Raw genomic sequence first — 12,282 nt, 5'->3', positions numbered from 1 at the left:
GGGTGCTTGCCACCACCCCTGACACCAACCACATACACCCAGGAAGCGAAGCCATGGACTGAGGACACACCTCCAGGCCACTGCTGGCACATGGATTTGCCGTTCCGGGCTCCTCCTCTCAAGGCACTAAGCAAGGAGGCAGGGAAGGGGCCAGCCCAGGCTGCCTGCAAACATGGCCCATGGACCTCCTCCTCTTCTCCCACTTCCTTCTTTGTGTTGCCCCTTCTACTGGGACTCTCCACAGCAAACACCTTCTCACAAGCCAAACACCATCGAGGGACCTTCGGTGGGCTGCTCCCACTGCAGGGCACGAAGACCTCGATGCTCTGGCAAAATATACTCTCTGGCAAGCAAAGGACCTCAGCTGATGGTTGCCCTACCTGTACCTCATACTGCCTCCCTTTCTACTTGATGCTCTTGCTTTTTCAGTCTTTTGTCTCAATAAAGTTCTCCTGCATGCCATCCCAAATGCCTCCTCTTCCTTTCTTCTCACAAGGCTCTTGCAACTTCATGTGGCACAAAGCCAGGGCTCAAGAGGCCAGCGGGGTGGGTGGGAAAGGGCCACAAGACCTCTGCAATGATATAGGACAGCAAAAACACCAGCAACACAGACCGGCACCTGGGGGGCCTCCAGAACGTGCCACAGGCCATCGCTTGCTCAAAGAAAGGCTTAGGCACAACAACGCTCCCCTGCGCACAGCTCTGACAGTCTCCCTGTGCCAGCACTCACTCGACTATGACTCTTTCCCCAGCGTGACCCTCTGGCCCTCCCAGCAAACACAATCACACACTCATTGACTTTGGCAGGCACCTCAGGAGAGCATGTGCGTCAACTTCCCTGCTCAAGCAGGGACAGCTAGAGCAGGTTGTCTGGGACCATGGCCTGTCGGGTTTTCAGTATCTCCCAGGACCGAGACTCCATCATCTCTTCCACTCTTTGACCACCCTCACACTGACAATTGCTTGCCACCTTTGCCCATGCAATTGCAACTGTTGTCCCTTGTGCCCATGGCCTCTTGCCCTTTGACTGAGCACAAGCTTTAGGGCACAGCCCTTCATGCACTTTGTTGTCCACCTCACTGGCCACTCAGGCAACGCAGACTTTATCATAGAATCATGGAATCACAGAATTCCTTTGCTTGGAAAGGACCTTTAAGATCATCAAGTCCAACCGTTAACCCAGCGCTGCCAAGGCAACCACTAACCCATGTCCTTCAGCACCACATCTACACGGCTTTTAAATACCTCCAGGGATGGGGACTCAACCACTGCCCTGGGCAGCCTGTGCCAGCACTTGACAACACTTTCGGGGAAGAAATTGTTCCTCATCTCCAATCTAAAACTCCCCTCGTGCAACCTGAGGCTGTTTCCTCTCGTCCTGTCACTTCTCACTTGCGAGAAGAGACTGACACCTACCTCGTTACATTCTCCTTTATTGTATCTGCAGAGGCCAGTAATGTCTCCCCTGAGCCTTCGTTACTCCAAACTAAACAACCCCGCTTCCCTCAGCTGCTTCTCATAAGACTTGTGCTCTAGACCTTTTACCAGCTTCGTTGCCCTTCTTTGGACTCTCTCTAGCACCTCAATGTCTTGCTTGTAGTGAGGGGCCCAAAACTGCACCCAGGATTCGAGGTGCGGCCTCACCAGTGCCGAGTACAGGGGGACGATCCCTGCCCTAGTCCTGCTGGCCACACTAGTGCTGATACAAGCCAGGATGTTGGTGGCCTTCTTGGCCACCTGGGCACACTGCTGACTCATATTCAGTTGGCTGTCCATCAACACCCCCAGGTCCGTTTAGGACAGGCAGCTTTCCAGCCACTCTTCCCCCAGCCTGTAGCGTTGCATGTGCTTGTTGTGACCCAAGTGCACGACCCGACACTCAGCCTTGTTCAGCCTCATACAGTGGCCTCAGCCCATCGATCCAGCCTGTCCAGATCCCTCTGCAGAGCCTTCCTACCCTCAAGGTAGGATCTACACTCCTGCACAACTTGGTGTCATCTGTGAACTTAGTGAGGGCGCACTCGATCCCCTCGTCCACATCATCAATAAAGATATTAAACAGAACTGGCCCAAGTACTGAGCCCTGGGGAACACCACGTGTGACTGGTTGCCATCTGGATTTAACTCCGTTAACAACAGCTCTTTGTGCCTGGCCATCCAGACAGCTTTTTACCAAGCAAACACAACTCCTGTCCAAGGCATGAGTAGCCAGTTTCTCCAGGAGAATGAAATGGGAAATGGTGTCAAAGGCTTTACTAGGATCAGCTAAAAAACATCCAAAGCTTCTCCCTCATCCACTAAGTGGGTCACCTTGTCCCAGAAGGAGATCAGGTTAGTCAAGCTGTACCTGCCTTTCACAAACCCACGCTGACCGGGCCTGATCAGCTGGTTGTCCTGTACATGCCGCATGATGGCACCCGAGATGATCTGCTCCATAACCTTCCCTGGCACTAAGGTCAGTCAGACAGGCTTGTAGTTCACCAGATCCTCCCTCCGGCCCTTCTTGTAGATGAGCGTCACATTTGCTGACTTCCAGTCAACTGGGACCTCCCCAGTTAGCCAGGAGTGATGATAAATGATGGAAAGGGGCTTGCTGAGCACTGCCGACAGCTCTCTCAGGACTCTTGGCTGGATCCCATACGGCTCCATGGACTTGTATGTGTCTAAGTGGTGCAGCAGGTCGCTAACCGTTTCCCCTTGGATTATGGGGGCTTCACTCTGCTCCCCGTCCCTGTCTTCCAGCTCAGGGGCCTGGGGACCCGCAGAACAACTGGTCTTGCTATTCAAGACTGAGGCAAAGAAGGCATTAAGCACCTCAACCTTATCCTCATCCTTTGTCACTATGTTTTCCCACACATCCAAGAAGGACGGAGCTTCTCCTTAGCCCTCCTTTTCTTGCTAATGTATTTATACAAACGTTCTTAATTGTCTTTTATGGCAGTAGCCAGATTAATTTCTAGTTGGCCTTAGGTCCTCCTCATATTCTCCCTGCATAACCTCATGACATCCTTGGAGTCCTCCTCAGTTGCCAGCCCCTTCTTCCAAAGGTCATAAACTCTCTTCTCTTTCCTGAGTTCCAGCCAAAGCTCTCTGTTCAGCCAGGCTGGTCTTCTTCCCCAATGGTTCGTGCTTCAGCACATCTGGACTCTCTATTGAACATGGGGAAATATTCTGGAACCATCTGACAGAAGCCACCCTTGTAGCCCCCGCACTAACAAAACCTTGCTATGTAAACCTAGTACACCCAGCTACAAGCTTCCAAGCCAGAGGGTCACCAAGACACCCACAGAGCACACCCAACGGGAAAGGCCAGGCCTAAAGACAGGCTCAGTGAGCTGGCAGCAAGGCAGGGAGGGACTGAATGCAATGCAAGGGGCAGCACCTCACGCCCAACACACCGCCAAAGCCCACAGCAGCCTGCCAGGGATGCCAGGAAATGGGGCCCCCTCTTCACAACGCACCCACAAACGACACCACACCAGTGCTGTGGGATGACCTCACTGACAACACCCCACCTCCCCTACGCTTTGGTCGCGTCTTCTGCCCGCCATGACACGCGCCATCAACACCAAGCCTTTGGCCTCTAATACTCTCACTTCAAAGCTGCCGCCAGGGCCAAGTGGACACGTCCCCAAGACTGAGACATGAAAAGGGAGCGTTGTGGGCAGGAAAACACGCCCCACCTCATTACTGGCCAGGCTGTGGCACGCACCAGCTGCTTGCTGAACAATGCCGTCATGCGCAAAGGCTGTCCCGCCTCTCGCGGACCAGCATAAAAGCCGGCCCAGCGCCTCTCTCCCTCACACACTTCTCCTCACGCCTTCTCCTCCGCGCTCAACAAGGTGAGCCTCAACCCCCTTCCCCTCCTTCTCCTGCCCCACCTGGCCCGTCTCTTCCAGCACGCTCTGCCCCCGCCTCACAGCCCTGACGCCTCCCCACCGCCACGCTCCCCACAGCCCCACAACAGGCCTCCCCACTCCCTTGCCCTCCTGCAACACCGCCCCTCGCACCCCCATGCCCCTCCGCTTTCTCAACACCCTCTCTTCCAGAGCCCCCCCACACCACACCCATGGCCTGCTACGACAGCTGCCGCCCCTGCGGACCCACCCCGCTGGCTAACAGCTGCAACGAGCCCTGTGTCAGGCAGTGCGAGGCCTCCCGCGTCGTCATCCAGCCTTCCACCGTGGTGGTCACCCTGCCAGGACCCATCCTCAGCTCCTTCCCCCAGAACACCGCTGTCGGATCCACTGCCTCGGCTGCCGTGGGCAACGACCTCAGTGCCCTGGGAGTGCTCATCTCCTCCGGAGGCTTCGGCTATGGCTATGGCTTCGGAGGCCTGGGCTGCTTCAACGGCGGTCTTAGAGGCTGCTACCCCTGCTAAGGGCCCTTGCCACGACCCCTGACACCAACCACACACATCCTGGAAGCCACGGCATGGACTGAGGACACACCACCGAGCCCTTCATGGCATATGGACCTGCTGTATCCGGGCTCCTCCTCTCAAGGCACTAAGCAAGGAGGCAGGGAAGGGGCCAGCCCAGGCTGCCTGCAAACATGGCCCATGGACCTCCTCCTCTTCTCCCACTTCCTTCTTTGTGTTGCCCCTTCTACTGGGACTCTCCACAGCAAACACCTTCTCACAAGCCAAACACCATCGAGGGACCTTCGGTGGGCTGCTCCCACTGCAGGGCACGAAGACCTCGATGCTCTGGCAAAATATACTCTCTGGCAAGCAAAGGACCTCAGCTGATGGTTGCCCTACCTGTGTCTCATACTGCCTCCCTTTCTACTTGATACTCTTGCTTTTTCAGTCTTTTGTCTCAATAAAGTTCTCCTGCATGCCATCCCAAATGCCTCCTCTTCCTTTCTTCTCACAAGGTTCTTGCAACTTCACGTGGCACAAAGCCAGGGCTCAAGAGGCCAGCGGGGTGGGTGGGAAAGGACCACAAGACCTCTGCAATGATATAGGACACCAAAAACACCAGCAACACAGACGGGCACCTGTGGGCTTCCGGAATGTTACACAAGCCCATCACTGGCTCTAACAGAGGCTTCAATACAACAACGCTCCCCTGCGCACAGCTCTGACAGTCTCCCCATGCCAGCACTCATTTCTCTAACTCTCTTCCCCAGCATGACTCTCCGGCCCTCCCAGTAAACACAATCACACAATCATTGAATTTGGAAGGAACTCAGCAGAGCATGTGCTTCAACTGCCCTGCTCAAGCAGGGACATCTAGAGCAGGTTGTCCGGGACCATGGCCAGTCGGGTTTTCAGTATTTCCCAGGATGGAGACTCCACCACCTCTTCCACTCTTTGACCACCCTCACACTGACAATTGCTTGCTGCTGTTGCCCAGGGAATTCCATCTGTTTCCACTTGTGCCCATGGCCTCTTGCCCTGCCACTGAGCACACGCCTCTGAGCCCTGCCCTTCAACCACTTTGCCGTCCACTTCACTGACCACTCAGGCAACCCATCCTCTCTCGGCTTGTCTAGGAGCACGGAACGGGAGACACTGACAAAGCATTCCTTCAAGTACAGCTCAACAACAGCCACTGCTCTCCCCTCGTCCAACACCCAGTTGCCTCAACATGAAAGACACGGATGTCAGTCAAGCACGATTCCCCCTTCGTCAATCCATGCCAACCCCTCCCGATCACCTTCTTATCCTTCCTGGGCTTGGCAGTGCTTTCTGGGAGCATTTCCTCCATCACCTTCCTTGAAAATGAGGTCAGGCTCACCAGCCTCTACTTTCCCACTTCCTCGCTCTTCACAGTATGGCAGAATCAATCAGGTTGGAAGAGCCCTCTGGCATCATCGAGTCCAACCATTGCCCTGACACCACCATAGCAACTAGACCAGGGCACTAAGTGCCATGTCCAGGCTTTTCTTAAACACATCCAGAGATGGTGACTCCACCAGCTCCCTGGGCAGCCCCTTCCAATGCCTAATGACCCTTGCTGAGAAGAAATGCTTCCTAATGTCCAATCTGAACCTCTCCTGGCAAACCTTGAGGCTGTGTCCTCTTGTCCTATCTCCAGTTGTCTGGGAGAAGAGGCCAACTCCCACTCTGCTACAACCTCCCTTCAGGTAGTTGTAGACTGCACTAAGGTCACCTCTGAGCCTCCTCTCCTCCAGGCTAAACACCCCCAGCTCCCTCAGCTGTTCCTCGTAGGTCAGACCCTCCAGACCCTTCACCAGCTTGGTCGCCCTCCTCTGCACTCGCTCCAACACCTCAACATCTTTCTTGAAGTGCGGGGCCCACAACTGGACACAGGATTCAAGGTGCGGCCTCACCAGTGCCGAGTACAGAGGGACGATCACTTCCCCAGACCGGCTGGCTACACTATTCTTAATAAGAGGCCTGATGCCATTGGCCTTCTTGGCCATCTGGGCACACTGCTGGCTCATGTCTAGCCAGCAGTCGATCAGCACCCCCAACTCTCTTTCTGCCAGCCCGCTTTCTAACCACTCTTCCCCCAGCCTGTAGCGCTGCACGGGGTTGTTGTGGCCAAAGTGTAAGACCAGGCACTTGTTCTTGTTGAACTTCATACTGTTGGTCTCGGCCCATCTATCTGACCTGTCCTGATCCCTCTATAGGGTCGTCCTACCTTCCAGCAGATTGACACTCCCACCCACCTTGGTGTCATCTGCAAATTTACTGAGGGTGCACTCAATCCCTACGTCTAGATCATCTATAAAGATATTGAACAGCACCGGCCCCAGAACTGAGCCCTGGGGAACACCGCTAGTGACCGGCCGCCAGTTGGACTTTGCCCCATTCACCACCACTCTCTGGGCTCGGCCATCCAGCCAGTTTTTAACCCATCCAAGAGTCCATCCATCCAAGCCCCGGGCAGCCAGTTTGTCTAGGAGGATGCTGTGGGAGACAGTGTCGAATGCCTTACTGAAGTCTAGATAGACTACATCCACAGCCCTGCCCTCATCTGCTAAGCGGGTCACTTGGTCATAGAAGGAGATCAGGTTGGTCAAGCAGGACCTGCCTTCCATGAATCCATGTTGGCTGGCCCCAATTGTCCTGCATGTGCCATGTAATGGCACTCAGGATGATCTGTTCCATCACCTTGCCTGGCACCGAGGTCAGGCTGACAGGCCTATAGTTCCCTCGATCATCCTTCTGGCCCTTCTTGTAGATGGGTGTTACATTTGCTAATTTCCAGTCAGCTGGAACTTCTCCAGTTAACCAGGCCTGCCGGTAGGTAATCGAGAGTAAATGATGGAAAGGGGCTTGCTGAGCACTGCCGACAGCTCTCTCAGTACCCTTGGCTGGATCCCATACGGCTCCATGGACTTGTGTGTGTCTAACTGGTGCAGCAGGTCTCTAAGCGTTTCCCCTTGCTTTATGGGGACTTCACTCTGCACCCGTCCCTGTCTTCCAGCTCAGGGGCCTGGGGACCCGCAGAACAACTGGTCTTGCTATTCAAGACTGAGGCAAAGAAGGCATTAAGCACCTCAGCCTTATCCTCATCCTTTGTTCACTATATTTCCCCCCACATCCAGGAAAGGATGGAGATTCTCCCTAGTCCTCCTTTTGTTCCTCATGTATTTACACAAATACTTTTTGTTGCCTTTACGGCAGTAGCCAGATGAATTTCTAGTTGGTCTTCGGTCCTCCTCATTTTCTCCCTGCATAACCTCATGACATCCTTGGAGTCCTCCTCAGTTGCCTGCCCCTTCTTCCAAAGGTCATAAACTCTCTTCTCTTTCCTGAGTTCCAGCCAAAGCTCTCTGTTCAGCCAGGCCGGTCTTCTTCCCCACTGGCTCCTCTTTCGGCTCTTGGGGACTCTCTGCCGCATATGGGGGAATCTTCTGGAACCTTCAGACAGAAGCCACTCCTGTAGCCCCCTCACTAACCAAAACCATGCCACGTAAACCTAGTACATCCAACTACAACCTTACAAGCCAAAGGGGCACCAAGACACCCACAGAGCACACCCAACGGGAAAAGCCAGGCCTAAAAACAGGCTCAGTGAGCTGGGTCAAGGCAGGGAGGGACCGAATGCAATGCAATGGTCAAGGCCTCACACCCAACACACCGCCAAAGCCCAGATCAGCCTGCCAGGGCTGCCAGGAAATGGGGCCCCCTCTTCACAACGCACCCACAAACCACACCACACGAGTGCCGTGGGATGACCTCACTGACAACACCCCACCTCCCCTACGCTTTGGTCGCCTCTTCTGCCCGCCATGACACACGCCATCAACACCAAGCCTTTGGTCTCTAATACTCTCACTTCAAAGCTGCCGCCAGGGCCAAGTGGTCACATCCCCAAGATGAGGACATGAAAAGGGAGCGTTGTGGGAAGGAAAACACGCCCCACCTCATTACTCGCCAGGCTGTGGCACGCACCAGCTGCTTGCTGAACAATGCCGTCATGCGCAAAGGCTGTCCCGCCCCTCGGGGACCAGCATAAAAGCCGGCCCAGCGCCTCTCTCCCTCACACACTTCTCCTGACGCCTTCTCCTCCTCCGCGCTCAACAAGGTGAGCCTCAACCCCCTTCCCCTCCTTCTCCTGCCCCACCTGGCCCGTCTCTTCCACCACGCTCTGCCCCCACCTCACAGCCCTGACGCTTCCCCACCGCCACGCTCCCCACAGCCCCACACCAGGCCTCCCCACTCCCTTGCCCTCCTGCAACACCGCCCCTCGCACCCCCACGCCCCTCCGCTTTCTCAACACCCTCTCTTCCAGGGCCCCCCCACAACACACCCATGGCCTGCTACGACAGCTGCCGCCCCTGCGGACCCACCCCGCTGGCTAACAGCTGCAACGAGCCCTGTGTCAGGCAGTGCGAGGCCTCCCGCGTCGTCATCCAGCCTCCCGCCGTGCTGGTCACCCTGCCAGGACCCATCCTCAGCTCCTTCCCCCAGAACACCGCCGTCGGATCCACCGCCTCGGCTGCCGTGGGCAACGACCTGAGTGCCCTGGGAGTGCCCATCTCCTCCGGAGGCTTCGGCTATGGCTACGGCTTCGGAGGCCTGGGCTGCTTCAACGGCGGTCTTAGAGGCTGCTACCCCTGCTAAAGGCCCTCGCCACCACCCCTGACACCAACCACACACACCCTGGAAGCCACGGCATGGATTGAGGACATGCTTCCAGGCCACTGCTGGCACATGGATTTGCCATCTGGGGCTCCTTCTCTCATGGCACCAAGCAAAGAAGCAGGGACGGGGCCAGCCCAGGCTGCCTGCAAACGTGGCCCATGAACCTCCTCTTCTTCTCCCACTTCCTTCTTTGTGTTGCCCATTTTGCTGGGTCTCTCCACTGCAATCATCTTCTCACAAGACAAAGACCATCAAGGGACCTCTGGTGGGCTGCTCTCACTGCAGGGCAGGAAGACCTCGATGCTCTGGCAAAATCTACTCTCTCGCAAGGAAAGGACCTCGGCTGGTGGTCGCCCTACCTGCACCTCAGACAGCCTCCTTTCCAATTGGTGCTCCTGCCTTTTCACTCTTTTTTCTCAATAAAGTTCTCCTGCATCCCAGTCTTAGGCACCTCTGCTTCCTTTCTTTTCACAAGGCTCTTCCAACTTCACGTGGCACAGAGCTTGGGCTCAACAGGCCATCAGGATGGGTGGAAACCACCTGGACTGGGACCTCCCCAGTTAGCCAGGACTGCTGAGAAATGATGGAAAGTGCCTTGCTCAGCACCTCTGCCACCCTTGGGTGGATCCATACGGCCCCATAGTCTTGTGTGTGTCTTAGTGGCACAGCAGGTTGCTAACTGCCTGGAAACATGGGCCATGAACCTCCTCCTCTTCTCCCATTTTTTCTTTGCGTCACCTCTTCTACTATGTCCAGTACGCTCCATTGCAACCAATTTCATAAAAGCGAGAGACCACCTCCCTCAACCTGCTGGTAACACTTTTCCTAATGCCACCCTGGAGACTGGTGGTCCTATTTCCTGCAAGGGTGCATTGCCACCTCATGGTCCACTTGTTCTACACCAGGACCACAAGGTCCTTCTCTGCCAAGCTGCTCTCTATCCAACTGGCCCCCAGACATTCCTGCTACCTGGGCTGACTCCTCTCCAGAAACAGGAACATGTGGGTTCAAACCATCTTTCCCCATGGACTTAGGCACATCCAGTTACACAACCCCCTTTCTAGGGGGCAGCTGTGAATCCACCTGACTCACTGGCACCCCCAGCCCAGCCCTGCATTGGCCCAGCATGCTTCTTGCCTGCCAGGCACTCCAGCACCCACCAACACAGAAGCACAGATACCCTTCCTACCTCACCTCATCTTCCTCACCCATAAGCACTGCTCGCACAGTGAACAACCTTCAAGACAGTCACCTCTGCTGAAGTTGGGGAGATGTTGGGAGTCTCGGGAGGTCCTCACTGACTGGAAGCTAGCCAACGTCATTGCAATTTATAAAAAGGGCATGAGTTTAGGTTCAGGAAACTAGAGACCTGTTAGTCTATCCTCAGCACCTGGAAAAATTATGGTAAAGATCCTACTGGGTGCTATTGAAAGGCATTGAAATCATAGAATCATTTTGCTTGGAAAGGACCTTTAAGATCATCAAGTCCCACTGTCAGCCTTGGACTTCCAAGTCCACCACTAAACCGTGGCCCTCAGCACCACATCTACATGGCTTTGAAATTCCTCCAGGGAAGGTGACTCCACCATTTCCCTGGGCAGCCTGTTCCAGTGCTTGACAACCCTTTTGGTAAAGAAATAGTTCCTGATCTCCAATCTAAACCTCCCCTGGTGCAACTTGAGCCCGTTTCCTCTCGTCCTATTGTTTCTTACACAGAAGAAGAGACTAACACCCGCCTCGCTGCAACCTCCTTTCAGGTAGTTGTAGAAAGCAACAATTAAAGGACAGCACAATCATCAGGCACAATTAACATGGGTTCAGTAAGGGAAAGTCCTGTTTAACTAATTTAAGTAGTTAACCATTAGCAAATTTGCTGATCATACTAAACTGGGAGGTGCTGTTGACTCTCTTGAGAGATGAGGGACCTTGCAGAGAGATCTAGATCAACTGGAGCGTTGGGCAACCATCAATGGCATGAAATTTAACAAGAACAAATGCCAGATCCTGCACCTGGGACGAAGCAATGCTGGACACAAGTTCAGACTGGGAGAGGAGCGGCTGGAGAGCAGCCCTGAAGAAAGGGATCTGGGGTGCTGGCTGATGGCAGGCTCAACGTGATGAGTGAGCAGTTTGCCTCGGCAGCCAACAGGACAAACCGCATCCTGGGGTGCATCAAACACAGTATAACCAGATGGTCAAAAGAAGTGATTTTCCTGCTGTATTCAGCAGTGGTGCTGACTCACCTTGAGTATTGTGTGCAGTTCTGGGCCTCACCATTTAAGAAGGATGTTTAAAGTGTTTGAAAGCATCCAGAGGGGGGCAAGAAGGTGACATCCATTGACAGGACAAGGGGCAACAGGTGCAAGATGGAACACAGGAGGTTCCACATAAATATGAGGAAAAACTTCTTTACGGTGAGGGTAACTGAACACTGGCACAGGCTGCCCAGAGAGGTTGTGGAGTCTCCTTCTCTGGAGAAATTCAAAACCTGCCTGGACACGTTCCTGTGTGACATGATCTAGGTAATTCTGCTCTGGCAGGGGGATTGGACTAGAGGATCTTTCGAGGTCCCTTCCAATCCCTGACATTCTGTGATTCTGTGTGATTCTGTGAAGAAATCTGGTGAACGGGCTGGAATGCATGTCCTGGGAGGAGTGGCTGAGGACACTGGGTTTGTCTAGTTTGGAGAGAAGGAGGCTGAGGGGCGACCTCATGGATCTCTACAGCTTTGTGAAGAGGGGAAGTGGAGAGGGAGGTGCTGATCTCTTCTCCATGTGATCCATTGATAGGATGCATGGGAATGGTTCAAAGCTGCAGCAGGGAGTTTCAGACTTGACATTAGGAAGCATTTCTTTACCAAGAGGGTGGTCTCTAGGCTTCCTAGAGAGGTGGTTGATGCCCCAAGCCTGTCAGTGTTTCAAAAGCATTTGGACAATGCCCTTAATAACACGCTTTAACTTTTGCTCAGCCCTGAAGCGCTCAGGCAGTTGGACTAGATGATCACTGTAGGTCCCTTCCAACTGGACTGTTCCAGTCTAGTCTAGTCTAGTTTATTGTGCTTCATCAGCCCTTTGGCATGCAAACATCACCTCGAGGTTCTCAGGTGCACAGCCCCACACAGCATGCACGCCTCCCATTCCCCTCCACTACAGCCAATCCCACTCTGGCCCCACAAACACTGCGCAGAGAAGTGGCCTCACCCCTTGGCACTCACC

General features: G+C 54.4%; 2 protein-coding genes across 2 annotated transcripts; both read left to right on the top strand.

Moving 5' to 3' along the window:
* The first annotated feature begins 4,069 nt into the window (after positions 1-4,069).
* On the top strand, positions 4,070-4,381 carry LOC137661408 (feather keratin-like). Its single transcript, XM_068396944.1, has one exon. It carries the CDS (start codon positions 4,070-4,072, stop codon positions 4,379-4,381), a length of 312 nt encoding a protein of 103 aa, XP_068253045.1.
* A 4,353-nt stretch (positions 4,382-8,734) lies between these two features.
* LOC137660980 (feather keratin-like) lies at positions 8,735-9,046 on the top strand. Its single transcript, XM_068396232.1, has one exon. It carries the CDS (start codon positions 8,735-8,737, stop codon positions 9,044-9,046), a length of 312 nt encoding a protein of 103 aa, XP_068252333.1.
* The last annotated feature ends 3,236 nt before the right edge of the window (positions 9,047-12,282 follow it).

Source organism: Nyctibius grandis, chromosome 3, assembly GCF_013368605.1.
Source record: "Nyctibius grandis isolate bNycGra1 chromosome 3, bNycGra1.pri, whole genome shotgun sequence".
In the NCBI taxonomy this organism is placed as follows: domain Eukaryota; kingdom Metazoa; phylum Chordata; class Aves; order Nyctibiiformes; family Nyctibiidae; genus Nyctibius; species Nyctibius grandis.
This window is presented reverse-complemented; position numbering and strand designations above follow the sequence as displayed.